Source organism: Varroa destructor, unplaced genomic scaffold (genome assembly GCF_002443255.2).
Source record: "Varroa destructor unplaced genomic scaffold, Vdes_3.0 BEIS01000002.1, whole genome shotgun sequence".
Lineage (NCBI taxonomy): Eukaryota > Metazoa > Arthropoda > Arachnida > Mesostigmata > Varroidae > Varroa > Varroa destructor.
In genome coordinates, this window is record NW_019211455.1 from 105,813 (window position 1) to 132,890 (window position 27,078).

A 27,078-nucleotide genomic window follows, 5' to 3' on the forward strand; every position below is an offset into this window, starting at 1 on the left:
GAAAACTATGTGGGCGAAATCAATGAATAGAGATTACAACCTAGAGTAAACGTCTTTTGCAGGTAGCACCTGAACGACACTGCTTACCTTGAGATCATCTTAAACAGATCGTCAAACAGGCTCACGTGCACAGATGAGGGCTTATGGAAATAGTATCTACTTCTGACTTATACATAAAATACCTTCCAAAGGTAGTTAGCAGTTCGACATATTGGAAAATAGTAGAATGCTAATATTTAAACAGTGTAATAGGTTTACTACATCAACGCTTTTATATAGCCTCATCTGCATTTCGTAACTTAGCACAATTTAATAACGGAAATAAATTTGGATTATGCAAACCTTGTGTTCCTATGGGTTTGTATGCGTCAGACGCATACTTGAGCTACTAAAAAAAGCACTACCTTCCGATGCACTTTCTCAGTTGGCGTTCAGTATAGGAGGCTGATCTCCGGATGGGATGTTGCTCGGAGACACTGTCAGAAGCTCCTTGGCCTCTCGGGAGCGGACTGGGACTCTTCGGCCGGCTTGCCTATAACAGCAACAATCGATAAGAAAACGGTCGCGCTGGAAACCCCAAAAGGAGTACAAAGTACAAAATGAATGTATATTTACAAAATAAATGTCACATAAATCCAAATGGTGTCACCCCTCTGACTAAAGCCTTGGCTTTGCCGTTCGGGCGCAGTGGCTGAAGGTTGCTACGCAGTAGTTCAGCCAGTTCACTGGGGCACAACGTTATCGTCCATAACGTTCGCTTATCGTCCATCAATGGCTGTGCGATGCTTTTTTGGCATTTTCTTGTCTTATCGTGGTGCCGACTGATCTCTTAAATCAAAGTTGGTGTGAAAAATGTTAGCTACTCATCTTTCTGTGTTGCATCCTCTCAAGATGAAATTTCATATCCGGGTCTTCTCTCATATTGCCACGACATCATCGACCTCGTCGTTTCACAGGCCGGCCATTACAGTCCCCCCGTCCCCCTCCCCCCCAGGCACCAATTGCCCCACGGTAGCTTTACACATACTTAGTAGCCAGAAATCGACTGTATCCACATTCCTGATAAATATTTAAAGTTGTACGTAAAAAACCGTGTTACCATTGCACCAGGCGGCTGTACCAACCTATCTAGCTCCGTGGTCTGCCTCGGTTAGTCACCGTAGTGTGCTTCCCGTATGCTTATACATATATACAAGTGGAGTGGGACCCTATGGATCACTCCGTTGTTTAACCGAAACACCGAAATCGTATTGCCTTTCAGCATCATTTCTTTTAATTTAGACGAGACCCCCCTCTCAAATCATGATTCTGTCTAAAGGACAGGAAATTTTCAATACTCACCTTCGTCTCCGCCAATGGAAAGACAGCTCCGTCGTGTCTTGTCTTGCTTAATGTGTATTTCAAGGAACATATATTAAAGGGTGCATCCGTTGGAAACTGAGGCTTGCAAACTCGTCCAGATGGTTCACAAGAAAAGCGTTCGAATGTTGTCTTAAGCATTTTATCACGATCATTCGCTGTTTCCTAGAGAAATCATACTTGCTAGCAATGGATAATCAGGAAGCTCATAAAGGACAGGGTTCATATTCTTCGTACTGCGCGAAACTGCAATCCCAGCTATTCAAAGCTCGGCTTCGCATAATTCAACAGAGGACTGTTGCGTCTCACGGTAGAAAGACCACAATCTGTAACATGGCCGGTCTGGTAGAAAGTGCGTACGAGGAATTACTTACGATGGCAGATATCGTAAGGGGGTTTCAGAGCACGGGCATCTTTCTACCGAACGGAAACGTACTCACAGAAAATGACTTTTTTTTTTTCAGTGGCGCAGCCTGATAATCGGTTGTGGCCGTCGGGCCGTCGCGGAGTATCATTCCATTAAGACGGTCACGCAACCCCAGATATGCAAGCTCTATTGCGAACAGTTCCAATGCCGATGGCCACTTTATCGTAAAGAGCAATCACTTATCATCCCCGCAAAGCAACGCTAGTTACTCTGTTTGTTCGCCTCGGCTGTCTCGGAATCAATTATCTTCAACTATATTGTCCAAACAAATACATTGCTCATTTCTATGTAAACATATGACCTTTACAAAAACGATGCAATATGTAAAAAATGTTCTACTAAGATTATAAGAGAGGTCCAGTCACTCTGATTGGCTTCTTCGTATGGAATCATTAGTGGCCCATACAGCCCTACTTCGGTGCGGCAATATGGGCTAACGTGACTTAAGTGTCTCTAACTATTTTTCCAGAAATTAATGTTGCTCTTTCCCAGCAGCGTTTAGCAAATTGTTTGACCCATATAAGCCTACCTTTCTCTATCGCTTCCGAAATAATATGTGTTCTCGGGTGTAGAAGTAGCAAAAATGTTACATTCGGAACACTTTTTTCGTCCACCTAGGTTTCATAAGGGCTTTCCTCACCCCAGCGCGCCTATGTAGATGTGTCGATAACTACGTATGTCTGTACCTTTACGAACTACTAGTCCTGCTCGAACAGAAAAGTATAGTTGGCCGGCCACAGTAACTTACCCGAGCTGAGGGGACCCTGTGTAGCGCCTGAGGGACTAGCGGACGATGAGTAGATGCTGCGTTTACGGCATTCACATTCGGATATGCTGCGGTAACGATAGTACCTGCCTGCCGATGAACTGGAGTTGACGTCTGTGGACCACAGCATAAATTGGCAGAAACAAAAGTGGTTCCTGAATCCGAGAATGGGACATGTGCTTGTGGTTGGTGATGCGGAGTAGAAGTTCGTGGATATTGATGCTCCTAGTGGAAAAGAATGAGAGGGGCGAGACGACAAATCAGTGAGATAACAGCACGAAATCCCCCAGAAGGCGTTAAACAGCAATGCCGAAGCAGCCTTCCGGGCTCACTTGTTTGTTGATATTTTAGTTACTTGTTTTTCCTCTATTGCCAGGAGTCTGACAAGTTCGTTAAATATATATTCTTTAACTTAATTTCGCTCTACCAAAAGTCTTCTATTTAGACGCCACATGTATTCAGCACGAGTTAGATAATATATTTCCCTATCAATAATTGGAATTTTGCATTCCATTAGCAACGCTATTTTAGCATAAAAAGCTAGGTGGATAATGACTTGTTTACCCTAAACCCAGATAAACGTACATAACGCTTAATAGAAGTCCCTTACCAAGCTTTGTGCAGAGCTAGCGTTATGCTGGCCGGCGGCCGCGGCGACTGTAGCGTTGCCAAAAAGTAAAGCAAGACAATCAGGTGAAGACGAATTGTGATAAAGATAGGAATGGTTATGACCATTGGGACCCCCATGCAAACCAGTCCCGTAGCTTGTTGGCTGTGGGCCGTGGGGTGGCGATCCTCTCGTCAGCATCGGCGAAGATTGCCGCTGGCTAGAGGTTGGGCTTGGGCGGTTTTTGGGGTGACCAGTATGATTTGGAATACCACCTAAAGGATGTCTGTTCAGGGGCGGTTGACTCGACGACGCGTACCTATAAACAAACAACCCCACACGTGGGAACACGAAGTAGAGTTAGGCGCGATGAGGGAAGAAGGTACGAATGTCATTGCCTTTCGGCTTATGCAAATATATCTGCAAAATTGCCTGTGTTGCTGATGCCAACGGAGCTTATAGTCCGTCTAAAGTCTTTCTGATCTTGGTAAGGCTGGGGCAGCACTTCTCCAAAGAACAACATTTCAAGATTAACTGATGGTGGTGTCACGGTCATTCCGCGCCTTCAAGGCACTTTCAGACTACACTCGTAGTCTTTTTTCTTTTGCGGGCGAATAGAATATTTTCATTTTAAAAGATAAAGAGTCTAGGTAATGCAGGCATAAAATTTGCAAAAACAGTAAGACTTAATGTGTACTGTATAAGATGCGTATACAAATGCCATACGAATGGTAAATAGCGCCAATCGTCAGGTTTTGCCGATCGTGCCTACATACTATTGTACGTTATAGCAGAGAGAGTAGAGTACATGCCTTCGCGAAACGGGGATCACAGGCGATGAATGTCGATGGGCCCCGTTTTGTTGCCCCGTTTGACCCTGACTGGGAATCATTCTAGCCACGTAGGGAGCATACAGCTGAGGGTACTGGCTATGAAGATGAGCCTTAGCCTCGACTACTTGCTGTAAGGCGCGGAACCCCTGCAGCTCTTGCAGGGTTCTCCGCGCCATACGGAGGTCGGGTGGCGATCTATGCGGCTCCCCTCGAGCATCCCGTGGGACGTCGAGGGGAGCGCTATGAATTTGTTTTAGAGGTAGCTTCGTGTAGACGCTGGTTCCCGACTGCTGGGGCATCACCTGTAAAGGCCATCATAGTTACATGCGATAAGGCAACAACTGAAGAGAGCGACGCCAGCAGCTAATCTTTATGTCTATATCTTACTTATAGAAATGCAATACTTCGTTGCAAAGTTGATCCTGTTCAACTCTACAAGGTTCACTACCGCTAAGTAGTCTACAAATGCACACTACTTCTAGCCATAGATTTCTCTCTCTTGATTGTCTTGGGGCCGCCACTCTTGGCCCCATTAAAATACCTACCTTTGGTAAGTCTATAACGATAAGGGTGATATGTATTCAGTTGCTATTGCAGATTCAATATGTGTGGAAGGCCCTAAGTAAACATTTTCATTTCAATACATGTTAGGCAGGCGATTACAAAGAGTGGCTGGCCAGATGACTATGTATTCGCTAATTTAGTAAAGGTCTGTACCGTGACGATTTACTTCAGTTACTGATTGTTCATTTTAACTGCAGATCTTAAAAGTCTGACAAAGGTGAAGCTGCTGGAAATCGTTCATCCAAAGAAACACTTTCTGTAATCGACTCTCAGCTGCCATTTTTTCTACAAGGGATCTTGACACATCTGTGAAACATTGTTTCCAGGATATACCGAGGTAGTAAGTTGTGGATAAGTAATTAAAGGACTAGAATTACTGTATTTTTCTATTTTTTTGTCACTTGAAGTTTTGCTTTATCGTTAGGGTACACCTGCACCGAAATACGAACTTGAACCACATTCAAAGCCTCTGTCACCAATAGGCAAACATTTTACGCTAATACCGTTACAGTTGATAAGTGTAATTGATTTACTGCAGTCGTCATAAGTCGCATACTGCGTTAAACGAAAAGCGTTTTGCCATATTGCTTCTGCTGGTAGATTCGTAATAGGGCAGCAGAACACTAGATGATTAGCCTACAACATGAAATTAAGGTTCTCTGTATTTATACTCTCAAATACATATATTCAGAGCTATAGGAGGTTTATAATAGTCATACACAAAGTTTATTTGATCCACAGAGTTCTTATATTATTAATGGTTTAGTACTGAAAGTGTTTTGCACCGCTGTCCTAGAAATAACCGTTCCCGTCTGTTAATATTCGTTTTGCTGAAGTACATGATGGGACAATGTAACTGTAGTCTGATCTGTATCCGTGGGAGTTTGATAGAAGATCACTGCGATGCAATTGCTTCAATAAGCAAGGTCCCTACTTTATCTTAAATGTAACGTTTCGTTTTTAAGTTTCTACCTAACTACCTCTTCGAGATAAATTCAGGTTGGTGCGTAGCAGATCACGGATGTTACACATTAGAGAGCGTTCAGTGGATATCGGCTAGCGTATTGCAATGGTTTTCATAATGAAAATATCTGATGCACATTTCCCCTACGCGACTTCACATAGATCATTTAATCTCAGCTTGAACCTGTACACCTCGAGGACACCCTTTAACAGATACATCCATACAGCACCTCTTCAACCACGGCGACAAGTGCTGTGTATCTTTTCAGACACTGTTTATGACATTGAAGAATGTTATCCGCGATTTTCATTCGACGTTGACTATATCTGTTCGTGTATCGCTCCTCGCCAAAGATCTCGCACTAATCACCCTAGTTGTCACGATTCCTAGATGTATGGAAGTATTCTATACGTCCATTCAACCCATAATACATTCGTTAATAACTGCTCAAGTTTTTTTTTCATTCATTTTCTATTCAGAAGTAGAATGGCATGAATGATACTTGCGGTATGGGGTCGATGAGAACCGGGGGCAGATTGCTGGGGTTGTTTCAACGCTTGGCGAGTATCCAGCACCCTTTCGCTCTTCATGTAATTTGCCTTACTTTCTTCTAATCGCTCGGCCGCTGTGCGCCGCTCGCCTGAAATTATTCATTTTTTTTTTTACAACAAAAAACGAACGCATATGGGTTAGATACACACAGATGTCATTAACATTAAAACGTGACAGAAAATGTTTAAGCGGTTGGACGCCTTCATTCAGCAGACAGTTGTGTAAAAGTAGTAAAGCGCGATGGCCATTATCGTTTCCTTCCGTCGACTCCATTGGCAGTACTGAGTGTTCGACTTTTGTCATTTTTATGAATGGCTATTGTAACCGACATGGCCATTTATTCCTATTAGTAAACCGTTGCAGACGCTGCTTGCGGGGCGGTAGGGAATAATTTTAAGTAGATGATGCGTTTCTTGATAATGTATATACATAATAATTGAGACACATACGACATAACTACTCACTAGAACGAGCAGATAGGAAAAACAAAATCAAGAAAGGGCTAATGACAAAGTTATAATAGCTTTAAAACCGACGAGGACAGTTTATACGAAAAGAAAAGTGAAGAGTTCATCACAGTTTCATAGTCCCAATAGGGGTGCGTTTCTTGTGCCCCTACGCTGTGGAGATCGTTACTCCTGTTATGCCTGTACCATGGCGCTAGTGATGTCAATATTATAGCAGGACAATCAGCCGCTGCCCCCTCGTTGACAAGCTATCAGAACTGCCTTCGCTGATGATCGATCATATCAATCAATCACGTAAATTAGCTCATGCATCTAACTTGCACATGTTCGTTTCTTTCACATCACATATTCTAACCTATACCCCACTCACCCCCGTTTGCTTGCGCACCGTCTAAGCCCTACGCCTTGCCTAGCCCCGTGAATAGACGAATTATAGAAGCTCTGCAAGGAATTTCTTCTTGGCTGTACTCGCGTCGACACGATACCGACGGTGATAGAGGCGTCGTAGCGCATTTGGTGGCAGTGGCCAACCACATCCCCCAGAATTAAAAAAAAAAACGAGAAAGATAAACGAAAAGTACTATACAGAGGTACATGGACGCAGCACCATTTACTGCGGTTGACACGATATCTAACTTGATAACTCGTTCAAATGTCGTTTGCCTGTAGTGAGCTACTGCAACATTCATTCATACGACAGAAGCTTAAGCCTTATAATAGAGGCAGTTTCCGCTACCGTCTTCCTTCGAAGTTGTAGTAGTTGTATTGTTAGTTCACGACGATGCCCGCACGAAAGCGTTTGTTTGTTTGTTGTGGATTGTTCACACACCATCTCATTTAATTACGTTTACGCTGCGGACTAGTTGCCACTTTTGAGACACTTTAGCTGCCACACATGCCTCACGCTCGTGTCATTGGAAGATTGGTCGGGGCAGAAAAAACAACGCTTACCAAAGGTACACACGCAGCTTCTAATTGGCGCCCAAGCAAACAGGCGTTTGAAATTTGGGCGGGCAAATTTGAGCGTTGTTGTTGACTGTGACATATGATGACAAATGATTAGCCAGCCGACAGACTTAAAAGTGGGTAGATAATCTATTTTCGGTCATTATTGGCGTTAATTAGTCAAATTCATCTAGGTATTTGCACTGAATTAAACAAGTAATCTATGCTTAAGGAAAGTAAGAAGTTAGTTCACTTTGTTTGTGTTTAAGGTCGAGAACTAAAGGTTTATTACGGCGCCCAGAATTATTAATGATTACATAATAGGTAACAAACAAACAAACGCCACACCTGAAGCTACTCAGTCTGCCTGCTAGCAACCGTCTGTTCTGGGCGGTTGTCATAACCGTTAAGACACTGTTTTCATAATTGTACTGTATATTACAAGCATTAGCAAGAGAGTTCATTCTGTGCGTCTACAACGAACGCAGTATGGGCTAATATGTTTCGCGACCCTGGGTCTCTACGTGACTTTGCACTGCTCACTCACTTAAAGCCAGCCCTTATGAGTAACGTCAGCGATAACAAGTCTATTAATGAGTACCTGATAGCTTTTACTTTATAGAAACAAGGTAGCTAGCCCTCCATGCCCGTAAACACAGTAACGCGAGTCAAAAATGTTTGTGAGCAATATTATGGTCATTACTGATTTATGTGTTAATCGCTGACGCTAGCGATATATTTTCCTGCATGTTGACTTCTTTTTGTTTCGGCATCTTCAATGCATTAATCTAGAAATGATACAATGCGATGACTGCAACATGCGCGTGCGCGACGCCTCTGTGGTACTATGGCCATGCTCTCCAATTTCGCGACGAGCAAGCGTATAGGAATACCTCATAATTATATGTAGCAAGATATTGTACAGATAAATTGCTGATCGTGTTTATGTGTGCGTCCGTTGTGCTCTGTAAGAATGGGAGCATGTTCTTATTTGAGTGTTACACATCTGCTATGAACTAATGCGATGGTAGCAATCGTAACGACCCCCCATTCACAAACAGAAAACAGAAGGCCAGGCCACGCACAACAGCAGCAACGACAGTGACAATGGCAAGAGTGCATAGGAGTCTGCGCACGTATGAATGTAAGCGTCTGCGTGTGTGTCAATGTGGGTTTCTGTAGCGGGACACCGCAGACTAGACGACGGCAGGAAAAGACAGACGTTGATGGCACGTTTCAAAGACGCCACATAGCTTCTTTCCGTAGCTCACCGTTGGTTGTTTTTTGCTTTATTTTTATTCGTCTTCGTTGGAGTAATGGCAGTTGGTACAGGCAGGGACGCGGTGCAAGCGGTAAATGCTTTACTTGGCATCATTGAGCATCTGTGCATATCATTACTATCACCCACTTTTGACGACAAAACGAGCCATCTATATTTTAAAAATAGAAAACAATAGCGCAGATCAAAGAAGATATCCTAGCTGAAACATTGCTTCGCATTAGTCTCTAGCCCCTATTATGGGGCTTATTTTTTCGTTTGGTCTTATTTCATTAGTTACGATGTGTGGGCATATATACCTCTACTACTGTGGCGAATTAGCTTAAGCTACTACTCGTGCTGGAATCGTTATTATTAATAGAAAAATGTATATTCTTTGAAAATAAAGCAGCTAATATAGGGCAAGATGGAGACCTTTTTTAAAGCAAATTTATAATCGTTATAACTTTTCTGCATCGATCTCTCTAAGGCGTTTGATCGAAGTGCTATAGAGCTACGCGTTACCCTTGTTTTATTAGTTACCGTCAAGGCCGTTTTGTCCAAGCCGTTTTTTCTTTAGCCTTACATTCACGAAGCAGGTCACGAAGTGCCAATTCTACCAATATTGAACCGCTAAAATTTAGAGGCGTACTCTTCTTCCCTCCGTTTAATATTCTTCATTCCTTTCCGATCTAGAACAGATAGATCTACTACATACCATACGGTGCTTCAAAGTTGTCAAACACTGCTCTCACTACAAGCTTATCTACAACAACCTATCGTTGCAATTTTGATGATCGTTGCAGAAACAACCCACAAATTATTGTCTAGTCATTATCTACATGCACACTCGAGAGACACAGGTCCATCTCGAGAACTTTTGTTTTATCCATTCAGATCTCCCCTTCTCTCTTCACTATTTCTCCTCTTCATCCCCTCCTCCTTTCTTAGCCCCGCAGACGGATGCCTAACCCGTTGTTAAGTCTCCCTGAAACGAGATGAGCTAGCGGCAAGCCGACGTGGACGTGCACGTGCTTTGCCCTAGAAATAAAAGAAGACCAACGGGGCAAGCATAACGAATCGATTCGAGTTAGCTCGAATCGGACAGATCAATTTCTATAGGACAAAAATAATTTTTCTTCTTTTTTTTGAAAGCAACCTTCTACAGAATTTGTTTAGCCTTTTCACGTTACAGTCTGACTAGCGAGCAACTTCGCGAAAACGCCGTGAGTGACGGCGTACAGTTGTTTACATTCTGGACGTGCATAGGGACGCGAGTTGGGGGCTGGCTAGATGCTCGGCAATAAACACAGATACCGGATATTGCTTGCCGCTAAAGGTTTACAACAAACACGGCAAAGGAAAGCCAAGGTTAACTTGAACTTTTTTTGCTGTGGAGTCACAGATGATTTATTGAACGCGAAAGGGCATAGAAGCGGCTATCGGCCAGTTGCGCGACTAATGAACTAATCGATCGCTTACGACAGCGTTACTGGCTGTGTGTTTGTGTTTATGTTTGTTAGCGCGTGTTCAATAAACGAACGGAATGAAAATATCGTGATGGTGGTGCCAATCTACCGGTTTAATAGGATTCGGCTGAGAGAAAGTAAGAAGCAAAAAGCCTTGTCCGAAAACACGGACAAGAAAGAACGTTTCGAACATATTCTAGGCCGTGAATTTGTTTAACTCATAAAGAATTATTGTTTGTTAATAAATTACTAGCGTAGTGTGTGATGCTTCATTATCACTAACGGCCATTGTGCTATACGGTGATGGACCAAGAATTTATGTTGTTCCGAGGGCGAATTTTGCGATTTGGCACTTGTCTAAGAGTAGTGACGTATAGTTTTGATTTTTATGAATGGCATTGTATTGATCTGAAAGACATACACGTGATGGACAATCGCCGTTCAAATCACGAACGTCATAGATGGCCTTGAATACGTATACGATGTTTAAAGGAGAACGTGACTATAGGTAGTTTGTGAAATAAACATCTTTTCGAAATTACGCCTCTCAAACTGTGGTTGAAATGGAGGGAAACGATATAGGCAGGTCTGTGAATACCTAAGGTACAATCTATTTGTTTCTGTCAGGATAACACAAAACACAATATGTCCTCGCATTGCACATACATTAGACAGACTAGTAGTTTCTGACGAGATTTTGTGCCGTGAAAAAGTTTGCTCTGGAGGCAGATTGCTTGCCGCTATCTATCTCCAAGAACAGAATACGTGTTCATGCAACGTACACGGGGCAAAATGCGAAGCGCTCAATTAATAAGAAGGACAGATTAGTTTTTTTTTTTTTTTTTTTTTTTACTATTACGTTGTACGCATTGTTACTAACACTAATCGGCTGGCGTATGGCGGCAATGCAACAGAATTCGTTAGTCAACGAAGACTCAATTATGGCGCTCTCCATTTAATTATAACGCCCGGCAATCAGGACAATTGACCTCCTGCACTAGAAATATTTGTCCTTACGCATCCATGTTATGAATGTGAAAAAGCTCACGCACGTATTCAGGGGCCGCATGATGCGTTCATACGTCAGCATATCATTTGAATTAGTTTTCGTTGGGCCTGTATGCCTTTCCCTCCGTTCCGCGATAACCCGACAGTAAGTAGTATTGTTCTTATGACTTCGTTCAGTGACTACAATGAACAGGAAAATACTTGATACGAGCCAATTTTCCTAATTGTCTTAGATGACGCACAGGCTTCATACCGCTATAGCACGTATTATAGGTCTGGGGAGAAAAAGCGCCGCCATTATTCTAGCATGCGCTTTTTAACACCAACAGCTAAATTAACTGGCAGCGAGGCCCGCTGACTGGTGCTTCAGTGCGTCATTTCAACCGCGGTGTCCGTCGGCTGATGAGAATTATCACGTACCTCGTTGAGATGGTTAAAGATGGAGGGAAACAGCAAACAAGCACAAAAAGATAAACTAAAGGAGCAGTGAATTCTTGCCTTATCTTCCCATCAGCCCCTTCGCCCCCCACCCGTTAATGTTTACTTTAGTGGGTACTTGCTTACTACAATAAAATAGATAGATTGTCGTTCTTTATCACTCGCGTGCCCGTACATTCGATAAATTGTACAATTGAGGGACTCCTATGAGCGCGTAATTGTTCAGGATCTGATGTTGCTGCTGCGGTAGCCCAATATCAATTCGAAGACGACGTCAGTGGAAAGGGACTACTAAACAGCCTTGGGGATCTAATTATGAAGCGTTTGTTAAACGCAATGTTGTGAAAAGATTTCATAACCTGAACATAATCGACTTCCTCGGTCCATAAAAACTGATAGGAGTAACAGTGGGGTGATATAATTAATAATTTAATAGGGGCACTTGTCTGCGTCTACTGTCTGCTGTAGAAAACAATCTGTGGCAGATGACGACCTAATGACAGGTCCAGAGTATGCTGGCTTATTGCTTAAAATAGACGGTGATATACTCTCTGTCGACGCTAGAGGTTAATTCGTTGTAGAACGGGAGAGCGTTCCCAAGAAAAATCGCTTCTAGATCAATGTTTATGTGTTTCTCAATAGCACTGGTCTGTTGTGGGCAATTAAAATTGAAAGATGCATTTTTTATACATTCGACCATAATCATACAGACTGGTTGAATCTTATACCGTCCGGTACTTTTTGCACCGTGGATGATGCATATATGTAGAAACAAAAGCTGAATATCTACGCGGAGAAGTCTAGCTATCTATTTGTTATCGCTGTTAGTATCGAATCGAGGCCCAATCATTCAACGACAATGGACGGAAAAGTCAAAGGGAAAACGTCTACGGCTTAGTAACTGAACGTAGGAGTTTATAAACGTTGAAAAACACTGCGTATCAGCAAATGCACATAGCGTTGAAATCGATCTTACATATGTACAGTACAAAATGCAGGGTTTATTCCTATTGTTACGCTGCCATTCGATAGAATCTTTGGTGTAGTAAATTTAATTGCTTAATTTTAGTAATATTTTCTTTATTGTTAAAAAATTTAAATCTTATTTCAGCAAATTTATAAAACCGAACCATGTTTATTATATATCTCGGATTTGAATTTGTTACTCAGGTCGATGGATCATGCACTAGCCATAGCTGGCAATTAGTTCAAGTTTCCTTTGCTAGCATTTACTGTAAATATCGTAATCAATTGCGATGATTATCAGTTGATCAGCAGAACGTTGATGATAGGGGGCAGTTTAAAACAACTACGAATGGTATAACTTTTTTCACATGACTAAAATATTCAACAGTATGACAGGACCCAGATAACTGTAAACAAGACAGCTCCGGGTTATATTATGCTACAAGGATTCCAACAACTATTGAGGACTATGTCGACGGCGCACGGGCCCCCGGACAGATCCAAGAAAAGGAAAACAACAACAACAATACCTCGAACAGTCCAAAGTTGAAAATGATCAACATTACTAGGTGGTTTTAATTATTTGTCTTCGAGCACTAGTACGTCTGTGTTATTACCTTAGCGACGGCTATTAGTGGCCCGCCATATTGTCGACGCGTTGGATTGTACAGTGGCGGATCTTCAGCCGGCGTAGAACTCACTTTGAATTTTGCCTATCTCGCATTAAGCGAAATTAACTAGTATACCTGTATGTATGTGCGTGCGTTTACGTACGTTTCTGTGCTATTGTGTCTATTCGACGTATTTAGCGGATGATGAGCGGTGATGAGTGAGCGTAACACGTTGATTCATTTGGCGAACGCGAGTACGAAGCAACGCAAGCGGCGGCCTCGTCCACCAAACGGCAATGACAAAATAGTGTCCGAATAAACGCTTTCGCAGATAGAACACGGACGCTGCGCGCCGATCCATGAATCATGAGCCATTCTTGTTTGCTTGGCCGTTGCCACGTCTAGGAAAATTGTTCAGCGAGACGTTTGTGATAAGAAACTAGTTGCCATCCACAATGGTAACTGTTTCATGTAAATTGAACGAGAAGTTACTGTGTGTGCTTATTCAACTCGGTACTTTAGTTCTAATCATTTTCTTGTACTGTATAATGTATCATATGATTAACGATATAAGCAAAACTACCGACAGTGCTAAATCAAACGATAATAAAAAACGTAGTTAATTTTCATCTAAATATGACGAAAAATCACCGCAGAGCTCGACAAAGACTTCTTGGACTTGTTACGACCATTCTGTGCCTTTCTACACGAAAACTCGTTAAATTTCTTAGAAAAGTCCTTACGCCGGATAGTAGTATACATATATCTATTTCCAACAAGTAGTTGGACACAATTTTATTATTAATCAATTGTTATAAGTTCCCGCGCGAACGTCCAACTGCAGTACCGCTCAGATCTAACCAATCTGCTGTGTGCCCGATCGCGATGCGAAGCAAAGTACGCATTGCAAGTGTTCTAGGCGACTGGCGCCGCAGTACTTTCACTAATCTGAATTTTAGTTTACCAGTAACTTCGATCGACGTACAGTTAGAGACGTATCCAGATTTACAAGTTTATCGACGATGATAGACATAAGTTGCATCTAGTGCCGAATGCTATGTCTACGCTATCGGCGGGGTCGAGGATAGCTCTAACGTCTGAGTCATCACGGTTGATACGTTCGCCCATTTAATGACACTATATATGGTCTATGCAGTTTTGTCCACCCACATCAGTTTCACGAAAGCCACAATACGAGGTTTCGAACGCGCAACCGACCACCTTTTTGCCTCTTCATTTCCTTCGGACAGAAGCAAGGGGCATCAAGCAGCGTGTAGCAGTCAAGATTCGGTATTTTCTTCGATGACTGTACATCCAAATGCGTGTTACGCCGCTGATAAAACGGGCTACCGCGATACGTGGAGGAGGTAATTACTCCATGTACAACCGCGCGCACACACGTATACGGTCACGTAAACACAGTCAAACATGGACACTTTCAAGGTCTTTTATGTTTTCCCGTTCAATGGTTGTACTATTCGTGTTATGCGTGCATCAAGCATTAAATATAGTTTATTTTTTGGCTCAGCCCATGGGCTCAAAGTTCGGCAGAGCCATATTTTCCACATGAACAACATTTTCAGGCTTCCTGTTCATCTCCTCCAGGGACTTTACGATTTGGTTATAGGGAGATTATGATTCTCATACAACTGTTGTGTACTACAGAAGCTATTAATACTCGGTTGCGGTCATTAATTAGACGCTGTATATCTAGCTTAGCTATTTCATGGATACAACCAGCCTTTCGTCACATATAATACTCTACGAACAGCACTATTTGGACAAAGTGGACGATCGTCCCATTGACCTTTAATGTGGAGGGCACGGTGGGAGTAGTGTGTATGTGCGAGGAAGCTAGCCTCGTAATACCGAGAAAACATGGCATGCTGAACAAGGCTCAATGAAACTCGGCTGGTTGTCTGGTGTCCGCTTGCCGGGCCATTTTTCCGCCGTCTTTGCTAGGACATGCGTTTGGCTTTGGTCTGGGGCCGATTGAGTATGTTTCAACGTCAGTGAGCATAAGGTCTAATAACCGTAAGACTGCCCTTAGCCAAAGGCGCCTGCCTGCCTTTACGATGACTGACCCGCCATCGATGTGTTTATGTGTTTGTGTATCTTACAATGCATTTTTCTGTCGAATGATTAACTACGTCAACATTGTTCTCAATGAATGTATCTATTACAAGGAAAATCACAGCTATGTCTTTCAAGTAACATGCATGTCCTCTACTGGATGCAAGTAGTTCAAGAGCACGTATCGTATTGATTGTATCTTTTATTTAAAATAATATTTATAGCTTGAAGATACTAGGAAGTAATTGTCACAAATCTTACGGAATGGGCATTTTTCGTTAAACGTTTCGATCCTTTTGGCTTTGGAGGCACCCACGCTGTGGCGAAACAGCACGCGACTAAAAAAATGACCATAAACATAACACAGATTTTAAGACATCAACAATAGTGGATTGCAAGCAAATTACTATTTTAGCTAGCATTCGACAGTTTTACGCGAGCTATTCACAAAATATGACTATGATACCCCGGATTTCCGGATTCAAGCGCTCAAATATGGTGACAATTCTGAAATGCTACCCTGTTATCTTCAAACACCGTTCAGATAAAGTCGATTACGCCCATGGGTCATTTAATGTTTACAACGACGTTTTTTTTTTTTATGTCGCGGTGTGACTTGTAAATCTTTTGTTATCTCCGGACAATAACCTTCCCCCCAGATCGGAAAATCAAGTTAAATCATCGATGACGTCACTATTTCCAACAAAAAATTATCTCAATGAATTGTTTAAAATCGTGTTTTCCATTTCATACGTAGAGGGCACTTTTCTCTTCTGTTATTTGGCCAAAGTATATAGAAACGTACTTGCTGAGTTTAATCAGTACACTGTGATGCCTCGGCCACTATCCATAGCCCCGACAGATTCATCATTCTTTAGACGGTTTTATAGCCAGTGACGGTGACTTCGCAAAGACTCATTCGTCATCGCACCACAATTCAGAAACTAACTACTTAGGAGGCAGCAAACGGGATAAATAGACCTGCATCCGCATCGTAGTGAAAACAACAATGTACTAACGGCAGAAGGCCACATCACAGTGCGTATCGCCCTGCTACTCAGTAGAAACCTAAACAGAGTCCCGAGAAATGATAGATCGGCTAGTAGGTAACGTGCTGAATAAGTACTTAAGGACAAGAGCGTTGCGAAGTAGAGATGGGAAAAGCCAAGGGAACTTTGTCGATTCGGCTGGGATCTTTCTAGAGGTATCAGCTATTCGGCAATAAATTTTACTTCAACGCATGAAGTACTGGACTAGCCTACGACAGTTTGTCCTGGTTCGATGTAGTGGCCTGGTGATCATTTACGACAGGTGGGGGACTCGACGAGCTATGCCTCTAAGAGGATAAACCTCCCTGAAAAGGTTGAGCCAAGCCTGATATGTTGCTTTGTTCCCTCTCTAGCTCTTTAGCGTTGATGAGAAATGTATCGCGATTGTATTCGTCCCGAGTCTTTATACCACTTTGAGTATATCAGAGACGGTATCGGAGGTCATAGCAGACGCAGAGACGTCATAGTCCGTGCCTGTAATGAGCGTGACATTTTCAACTTTGATGCTCAATCCTAACATTAGCAGTATTTCGCTATTTTCAACAATGAATAGTCTTTTCTATCCTATCTTGGCTTATTTAATGTAATTGTTTACTGCGTATCATAATAGAAGATTATTCTCGAGTTAGTTGTACGAGCAGTAATTACATTATTTGCAATCATTCATAGAATACCCGCATCTCTTGCACATATATGTAATGTAAGGATTATTCACGGTAAGTTATCAGCTTCGATAGCAACGCTGTCGCTCTCACCTAATACGTAATTGCACTCCTAATCTATAGCGTCATCGAATCAAAAACATACGCTGCAGCGTTCTCTGCGGTTCGGGGGCCGTTTGTGCCGCTTCTGTACCCTTTTTGTATGCATCATGTCGTAAGGTGGCATCTGTGTGGTGTTTGTTCTTCGTCTGTTGAACCCGGCCATGTCTCTGTCTGTGTGTGTTTTTGTGATGTATATGCCAACCATTATGAGAGCAGCGTGCTCCGGGATCACGACGCCGCGATGCGTCACAGCCATCAGCCCCACAGCGTCAATGATGATGATGTTACTGGTAGTCCCGTAATTTGGGCAAGTTGTATCGCGACAGTGCAACAGCCGCTGACCACGGCGGTAAGCGATGACGCTAGCGATGAACCGTCACCGAACATAGGGTGAGAGGGTAATCGTTTTTGAGGCTCGTTTTCTTTTCGGTCGGTATCACTCAGCATAGCATAGGCTCACACAAGTAGCTGTGCTAACTCCGTGTGCCCTTCCTTGCGCGAAAGCATTCGCGCAGCTAGCGCGTCCCCCACTACATGGGGGGAATATACTGCTGCTGTGGCTATTGGTGCCACCAGCGCATCACCATCTCAGACGACCACAACGACAACAGCGGCGACATCTCCTTGACATTGCAAGGGGCTCTAAGTAGTTGTAACGTTAGCGTCGGTGATTGTGATAGTGTTATTATATATGTATGCGGGGCTCTTTTTGTGTATTTTTACGTGTCTTCGTTTGTGTGTGTGTGTGTGTGTGAGTGACTGCCTCTTGGTTTGTCAGAGTTGTGTGAGAGTTAGTTTGCGATTCAGCTTTTCGCCTTTGCTGTTATAGATGGATGGACTGAGCCGTTGTTGTTGTTGTTGGCGGCGGCGTCGGTGGCTGCCAGGGGGACTAGTTGTTGCCGCCAGGTGGCCGTTGGATAGCCATCAGGGCAGACGTTAAGTCTTGACAATGGACAACACCCCTCACCCTTCCTACCGCGGTGGTCCCTCGCCGTCGAATGATCACTATAAAGGCGGGCAGTGCTAATTTAACGCACATCATTTGAGTGTGTTCGGTGTGATTGCGTACCCGGATCAACTTTCGGATCGTCATCATCGATCTTGAGCTCGTTCTCAAGCTCCCTGTATTCACAAATACAATAAAATGAAGTGCTTCACAGTGTTCGTCGTTGTTGCTGTCGCAGCCGCCGCTGCACAGCACACCGAAGAAAAGTACGGGCCACCCGAACCATATGCCTATTCGTATGCTACTGAAGACGCGGAGGGTTCGTCGTCGGCTGAACAGTCAACTGATGCCTCGGGCCGTGTGACGGGTAAGTACACCATCTCACTGGCCGATGGACGCACCCGCACAGTAACCTACTGGGCTGACGAAACCGGTTTCCATGCCGACGTTGTGACGAACGAACTCGGAACTGAATCGAAGAATCCTGCCGATGTTACAATCCAGTCCTCGGCACCGACTGGTCCCGAAGCTGCTCTAGCCGCCGAGCCCCAACGCGTCAAGGCTAAGGCCTCTTACGCTGCACCTATTTACGCGCCTGCCCCAGCGGCTTATGCTGCACCGGTTGCGTATACCGCCCCAGAGCCAGTTCACTATGCGCCCGTGCACGCACGTTACTACAAGAGACGAGCTTAAATTCGACGGCGATGTTCTTGTGCCCCCTTATCCCATGCATACTGCTTTCTCTTGCAAAAGACCAAACTAGTTCGGTTTAAAATAGTCTCCTACTGACTGAACAGTCTCCGTTTACTGCTCTACAACAATAACAACATTATACTTCAGCAGAGGACAATGTACTGCGTATTACCGATCGCGCACGCGTGTTTTCCATGTGTTCTAGGCTCTTCCTGAGATTTCGGTGTTGTCTCCCACGCCACAAACGATGCAAGGCTGAGCCGTGAACACGTAACATTTGGATCGTACAACTATGGCCATCACTGCTGCTACTGCTTCTTCTGAACGAATGACCGGACAACTAAGTTATATATATATATATATATATATATACATATATATGTAATACGTGACCTGCTGATGCGTTTTGGAAAGTAATGTTTCGTCAGGGGGCACCAAATGATCAATTAATCTTTTAGTGTTGATCAGGATTTCAAACATTCGACCCCGTACTTCGAGATACACCTTCGTATATCCCCATATATCTTCGAGGCTCCAGACACTCTTCTACTCCCTGAACTCATGTCTGTATAGAAACCAAATACAGAATAGCACCCCCCCCCCCCCCCCCCCCACTCCCGGCTCTTCGTTTAGTTAGCCGTTCGATATATTTAAAGTAAGCCTTACACGGACTCTGCTTTTGTGCTTGTGACCATACTTCAACGAATCCGATCATAGGTGTTGTTGCGTCTCATGAGTTCAACTTGCCTCAGCGACATCGATAGTTGGATTACGGAGCTAACTATGATTTGAGAATAATTAGCAGACCCTGTCGAACGCGGAACATCTGGTCACTTGACGTGGAAGACGATGTTGTGTGGGCTGTATTAAAACGAATAGAAAAGAAAAACAAAGTATATTCATTAAAAGTAATTTATTACTTCTAAAATAATAGTGTTGTTATTTCTTGTTTACTTGAGTATTTCATGAAAGAGACAATGGACTTCAGGCTTGCGAAAATGCGAGCTGATAGTATCTTCGATTAATACCGTTTCGCTTCTCTAGTTGAGCAACTGGAAAGGACCAAAGCAGCGAAAGGTTCAGCCTTTCGTTCTTTGTGCCTACTGCACTTATTTTTATACAAACTGCTTTCAGTCTCTCCACTTGATACCTAAACGCTTTTTTAAACTGTCACAATCCTTCGAAAGTTATCAACGAACAATAGAGTGCACAACTTACTTTGCCCACTTCTCGTTGGTTGTCTGAAAATGTTGTTTTGTAGCAGTAGCAGTGGAAACGAGTCACTGAGCACTGAAATCAACCCCTTCATTCACGCCGAAACAACTGGGTTTACAATAAAATCAAGAATAACTACTGAGACGGCAGTTAATCAACTGCAAGCGGATGCATGCGCATTAGAAATTCCTGCCATCTGTATTGCCACCCAACCGCTATATCCGAGAGAATACTAATGTATGTACATATGTAGTAAACCTGCCCTGTACGTAGGAGACACAATAAAAGTAATCCTGTCGTTTTTTTTTCCTTACAACACAGTGCAAGAAGAGAAACGATGAAATTAGTGACGATAATAGAGCGAAATGATGACCACATGTCTTTAAACGTAAAAACGTAGCTAACAGTTGTATGTTTAGCGGTTTTAAGACGCTCTAGTTCAGCAATCCTCGTGTCGCTTTGTTCTACTGGGCATCATCGTGCGACTAAAGACGAAAAACACCATCGGCAGTAAAAAGTGTTACGCTATGCGATTAGTAAAGCTGGCAGTGCGTGGTCCTTATAGGATTTCAGAAAAAAAAAAAAAACAACAGAAAGGGTGCAGAGTGCATGCACGTTATTGATGAAAACTTATGTTGCGTGAGATTACGATCGACGAGTAGTAAATTGGGTGGTCTTGAGTTATTATTTGTTTCTTTTTCGGCTGTTGCCAATGTTATTATCATTCAATTACCAATAATCCTATGACCTTCCCTTCGGATCCGTCATCCCTTTGTAACCGCCAGCAGCAAGCGTAAATCGTAAGAAACATCGCGTCCGTATGTCGTGTCGACCCCCCTAGGAGTGAAGGACGAATTACGTTTCCTTTCTGAGCCAGGTCCAAGATCGGCCGATTATTATTTCACGCAAAGTACGCACATTCATAAGTTGTGCTTGTTCTTGTTATTGCTGTTCCGATTATTGTTGTCCGTGTTGTATGCAAGAAGAAAATCTTATGGGACCGTCAGCATAATTTAGTGATCATAAACTTCCTTTTTGATCCTTTTCTGTTTACTTCCCCCAGACAGTACAAGGAGAGGTTTTATTGTGCATAAACGCAGTTGTGTCGATAAGGAAAAATGTCTATAAGGGGGCATGCCTGTCCGATTAAAAAATGTTAGTTTTTACTAAATTTAACAACACCCTCTGAGAAATAATGGCAGGGAATGTTGCTCGTTTGTCTCTGTCTGAAGTAACTATAGCCGGTGTACCTAGTTCTCAACGAAAGTAAATGACGGCGGATAATTAGCTACAGTCGGAGGTAGCGGTGTGCTATGGGTTTACACGAAAGACTGGGCAACTTAGCTTTTTCCGTGGTCTCCTCCCGCCCGTCCGCCCCCCTAACTTCGTTGGCGTGTTCTCGAGGCTCGAGTTAAGTGCTTGTACTGACACGTGTTTTTTGAGATTGTAGCTATTAACAACTACAGCCAGGGGGAAAAGTGCAGGATAATATGGGCCTTGATCCAACAATAATAACAAGAACTAAACTAACTAATGGCTATAACGAAGGGTGCATCTTGATTGTGAGATATTCCGATAACATTAGCAAACAAACGACTTCTAATTACCGTATCGACAACATAAGCGCTTGACTACTTGCAACGACGTTTGCAACAAAAATAATAAGATAGATTTAAGAGAGTAAATAATGATAATAATAATTCACTTTACGAGCAAATCTGTAAATCCGCATTCAATTGCATGTCCCGACCCGTATCAGAATTAGAAAGTTTTAGATTCCAGATAGCTGGCTCGTAAAACCCTTCATCTTCATTAGTCTACGAACAACAATTAATGTCTGTGATTGATAAAGACATAATACTTCGTTTCATCTAAATTTCCAAATGTTAGATACATTGTTGGCTGCATTGACAGTTAGGTCGGTTCGAATCTACGTCACATGACAAGAAGATAACAAGATCACTTCGATTGTTTGAGGGAACGTTTCTGTTGTTGTGAAACCTTTACACTGGAATACTGAACGCGCCGATTTGACATAACGTTTCTTTCCATTTTGGTCCCATGCATCATTAAATATTTTGCGTCGCCATTATAAACATGGTAAATAGATGAAGAATCGATATAATATTACAATAGTGACAGAAGGTCTGCCCTAAAGTTCGCGTCCTTGTGTTCTGGGGCTGTGTTTGATTCTGTTTCCATCGTCGTGGAAACAGAATCAAACACATTTTTTTGTCGTGTTCTGCGATACAATAATAAGCCTTTGTACCTTTAGGCAAGAGAGGCCACTGAAAATAAATACAAGAAGACCATAACCTATGCCATTTCGTTCTGTAAGGGTACGCAGCCATTCATCGCGGCTAACGCACTAGCTCTGGAACACAAAATCATTGTTGACATGCTCAGTGCATCCAACTTCGATGTTATTTATTGTTCTGTTGCTCTGCGAAAGCTATTACATAGGAGGATTTGAAAATTATCTATTATTATTACGTTTTTCAGTTTCGGAAACATTCTAAAATGGGCATGGTGCAGTTTACGTATCGGCATTAGCATAATTGATTTTTTTGGAAACATCATGATTTTCCTCTCGTTCCTGTGCGGACAATTTTTTTTCCACCTCTGTCACTGCATTGACAGTTTGTAAGGTATGGACGCTAGGTCTCCGAACTATATAAAAAAATCGGGTGCAAATAAATTGTTATACAGTGTAACATAAATTTCAACTATTTTCGTTGTAGCAATAATTTATGAGCAAATTTGCAGATTCAAGGCAGTATCAATTAGCATGTTCCCGACTACATTAAAAACGAAGACCCATGTGATGTCATGTTTTGGCGCAACCGCCTACCTCATCCTGCCGTCGAACAACAATGAAACGACAATGTTGCAAATAAAATTTGATCTCCAGACAATTTCACTGAAATTTTTGGCAACGGTATTTCTGTCTCGTATTGTTTACGCCTTGATATAACGAATCCAATTCGTTTGTTGCCCCAGGGAGTCCAGTTTTGATTCGAACCTCTTTGAATTTACATGATTACAAGCCATATCCGTACGTTATCCAAATATAAATAGTGGCATAGATAAAAAAAAAAAAGAAAAAAGCTGTACTTACATTTTAAAAAATGCAATTTTCCACAAAGTTCCCTGTGAATCGTTCCAGTGACCTACCTGTGATTTACGAGCCTAGTTGTTCTAAGTAGTTTTTAAAACTAAACAAAAACACGAGGCAGTTCGAACCATATATATGTATACCTGTCTCGTCAATATCTCATGTGGCTAAAAAAAATTGTTTACGCTGTGGGGCACCCAAGTGTCTTAAAGTACAAACAAGGCCGTGTTGACGAGATGGTAGAATTTTACATTCGGGCATCGATACAAATATCATGTTGTTGTCAAGCCATTTTGATGGTGTGGCATCATTTGAGGGTTAGAGTCGTTCTTTCTCATCATGATTAGCACGAGAGGGATATAAAGTTTCAGATTATCCGAATGTAGCTTATGAGGGTGCCAAAAACTGAGCTGTTCAACCGTGCTACATATGTAGAGGCAATTCATATAAGCGAGTCTGTAGCCTTTGTTCCGGTACTTTCTCAAGGACTGATTTTATCCAAGGATGACATTTAACGAATTCAGATTCTGCTGTATTTTGGGCTTTGGTGGTTCAGATTAATTGCTGTATCCTCATTGTCCTGCTACACGCATCGGTCCATTGTTTCGTGGAAGCTCTTGTAAACCCCTATACTTCTTGCATTCTACCGTAACGCACTTGTCTCTCGTACATACACGTTCTTACTCGCCACATTCATTATTTGATCTTGTTAGTTATAAAAACGTCCCTAATATTTCTTTAGATAGACATAATTTTGCCGATAATTGATATTCAGCTTATTATTACTGCCATAAATGCCACGTTGATGAGCTTAGTATTACGGACATCGTGCATTTAGCACACCTTTATGTGGTGAATAGAGTGAATAGTGTTACCGCTGCGTAATACTGAAAAATAGAACCAATCAGTCTGTCAATTGTGTAACTGTATTAAAGTAAAAGCCTCATACAGAAGTTTCACAAGTCGAAAATAGGAGTGTTTCTTACATTATGCAATATATTGAAGCAGATGCAGTAAACGTTAAATGACCAATCGCCTTTATGCTGCATAAAAACAGCTGACTCGCTCTCGTGTTATATATGTATCCTACTAAACTTTTTAATAATGTGCACTCAGCATGTTTTAGGTTCGCTTAAACTTTAAAAACGAATAGCTAATCCCTATCTAATTTGTTTAAATTTTAAGTTATAATAATGTGGTAGATATACTTTTTTCGGGGGGATGTCTTATTAAAAATTTACGATCTTCAGGCTTTTTAAAGGTCGTCCACAACTAAATTCCTAGGCTAATCAATCAATTACTTAACGTCAACCTACCGCTGTTGATCTGTGCTATAATGCTACTTATCTAGCTAATATTTCTCCTGGGTTATTGCAATATCCGATTCTCTACTCTTCATCAGAATCTCCGAAAAACTCCAACGTTTAAAGTGACTCTAATATTTTCTAGAATAAAAAAACTATATTCGGCAACACCTAATAAAGCCGCAGGCTACTTAAAAAAATAGTATTTTATCAATTTCAATAAATTAAGTCAATAAGTTGCACAGCATCAACCCAACGGTTCTAATCGAAAAGTATCGTAAAATGCTGTGAAAAAAAGTTGTGCAGAAGAGCAGTTTTCCAACGGCTTGCAAACAAAGAACGCTAAGTTCCCAGGCAGTTTTGTTAGTATTTGCCATAGTATCTTGTAAAAACAAAGCATTCTTTCTATCCAGGATACACGCTTCTTTCGATCCTACCGATGCATGCTGCCATGATCTCCCACAACCATAATTTTGCCATTGCACAGTGTGTTAGGTTGGCTTCTCTAAGGTCTGCGCGTCCAAAATGGCTTGCGTTCTATCACATATGAAATCGTGACCTCTACTTTTCAGTCAAGTCAGTTTTACTCGATCATCTGCTATTCGCATGGTCTAATGGCTGGCAGATCGTTGAAGTTCATCCCTTGTCAAATGCCAGATCAGTACACCTCGGACGTTGTACCCCACGTCACGGAAAACGTAAAGAAGAGGCTTGCATACCGACGGCGGACAATTCAAGCAGGACAATGAGGTAACAGGGTAAGAGGAAAATGAGAAAAGGATTGATTGCTGGAGCTTGTCCTTAGCGTTGTCTGGATGTGCTAATCAAGCGAAGAGCCAAAAACTCGAGGCACTTGCCAGCATTTAGAGTCAGCTCCTGGGGCAGCAGTTAAATGCGCAAGGAAAGTAGATAATACACAGGAACGCTTTTCCAAATATTAGTGGGCTTCTCTCTAAGGAAACGTTCTGATTTAGGCTATTAGGGTAGTTCATGGTATTTGTTGGGTCGTATCATAACGGACCATTTTCTAGAACACATGTTACAAGGAATTCACACTTGTTAGAGTTACCTCTGCTGTAACACATCAAGACGCTAGTTCCAATATTTTTTCATGAGATACTAGTCCGTAGTATTTGATTCTAAAACACGAGAATACACGATGAATATGTGGATGCGAATGCGTTAAATTTTGTTGAAACGTTGAAATGAAGCGCGACAATAGCATACTGAATGAAAGAGCGAATAGGTATGACCTTTTTAACCCATACGAATCGTTTCCGCCAATAGAAAAGATTAATTAGTGATCTTAACAATGATTGTTGAATAAAGGGAGATTTCATAAGCTCAACGTTCTTATAAATTTCCACGAAAAATTACTTTCATTTTTAAACATGATATAATTACTCTTGCCTTATTACTTTTTGATATGAAAGGCAGGAGGTTTATCTTTGTACAAAGCTTATTTACATCAGTAAAGCTGCAATTATTGAGCATCGTGGAAAAGAATAACATTTGCTTTCAGTTTCAATTAAAAGCCGCTTGTTTTCCGGCAGCAACCTTTGATTCAGGCCTCGAATTAGTCCTTTGAATGGGTTCATCCTGCTAGGATTTCTCTAACGATACTCGCTGACGTTTTTTTTGTAACAGCGCGCTGTGCCATTGTCCATAAGCTGATCTTCTTCCTGATAATGGAAAAATAAGATCACGTCCTGGCTCTATAAGAATCAACCAAGCAACTAAAAGGTTAGCTAGGCGACGAAATGGGTACGACAGCATGACGTCTGAGCAAGATTAATGCAGTATAACGTATTTATCGTAATAAATTGGTGCTAACGCGAGGTCATATATCTTGACTGCAGTACAACATATGCTTCATTTCTTTTATCCCACATTTGAAGGGATCAGGAACCTAGGTTATGACACTACTACTATTATACGCATGTCAAACTCAAAGATTAAACCGAGAAAGCTTTATCTTATCACGTTACAATTACAGATGACTAGGCATTATTTGGATGCCAGCAACCCTAAGAAAGTTCATTATCGAAGCTCCTCTCTTCGTACCTATCGCTACTTTTTATCACAACAGTATTCATTACAAATGAATTGCCAATGGGACACACGGTCCTTTTGCGTCCTACTAATGTTCTACTCAAATGTCGTATCCGACAAACTGTTCCTGTAAATGGCAGAACGACAACAGAAATTATCATTGTGAACATCACTCGTTCCCGATCTATGCTTAGGCGGATCTTAAAGTTCGCTTTTCTAAAGCAAGATTCGGTTATCGAAAGAACAACTTCCACAACTGTACACCCATAACCCTGCCTATTTTCACGCCAAGAGAAGCTATTTCGCAAGAAGGCTAATTTCCATCATTTCTTAGACAGTTTATATTGCCGCAAGCTATGCGGGATGAAGCCGTAATGCACGTGTCGCCATCGCTCTGTATACGCCGTTCGTTACAGGCTCGGTAAATGCCTACCTCGAACCGGGAATAGATGCTGCACTGTAACGGTGCACGACAAAACGTTAGCAGAAGGTAGTTTATTTTGAACTAGCACGTGTCACAAACTCGTCCTTATTGACGAGCGTCGCATTCGAAGACAGCCCGCTAATGCTGTGCGTCCTAACTTCAGGAGGCGTACTTGTACGGAAACTACTGTTATTTATGCGAACGTACTA

General features: G+C 42.2%; 2 protein-coding genes across 36 annotated transcripts in view; one reads left to right on the forward strand and one right to left on the reverse strand.

The window, feature by feature from the left end:
- Positions 1-27,078, reverse strand: part of LOC111243876 (uncharacterized) — a 203,399-nt gene that overhangs the window by 37,423 nt on the left and 138,898 nt on the right. For 31 of the 35 annotated variants that reach the window (XM_086980226.1, XM_086980227.1, XM_086980228.1 and 28 more), the window contains 5 exons: positions 6,027-6,160; positions 3,972-4,294; positions 3,163-3,478; positions 2,535-2,777; positions 405-532 (listed from right to left, as the gene is read on the reverse strand). In XM_086980226.1, coding sequence (XP_086836352.1) covers positions 405-532; positions 2,535-2,777; positions 3,163-3,478; positions 3,972-4,294; positions 6,027-6,160 — 1,144 coding nt within the window. Of the gene's footprint in view, positions 1-404; positions 533-2,534; positions 2,778-3,162; positions 3,479-3,971; positions 4,295-6,026; positions 6,161-6,909; positions 7,089-7,175; positions 7,420-7,490; positions 7,600-27,078 lie in introns of those variants that run through there. The other 4 variants (XM_086980232.1, XM_086980259.1, XM_086980262.1 and 1 more) reach the window with 4 other exon arrangements.
- On the forward strand, positions 18,141-19,690 carry LOC111243879 (cuticle protein 16.8-like). Its single transcript, XM_022790138.2, has one exon. The coding sequence runs from the start codon at positions 18,265-18,267 to the stop codon at positions 18,757-18,759; it is 495 nt and encodes a 164-aa protein (XP_022645873.1). The 5' UTR covers positions 18,141-18,264; the 3' UTR covers positions 18,760-19,690.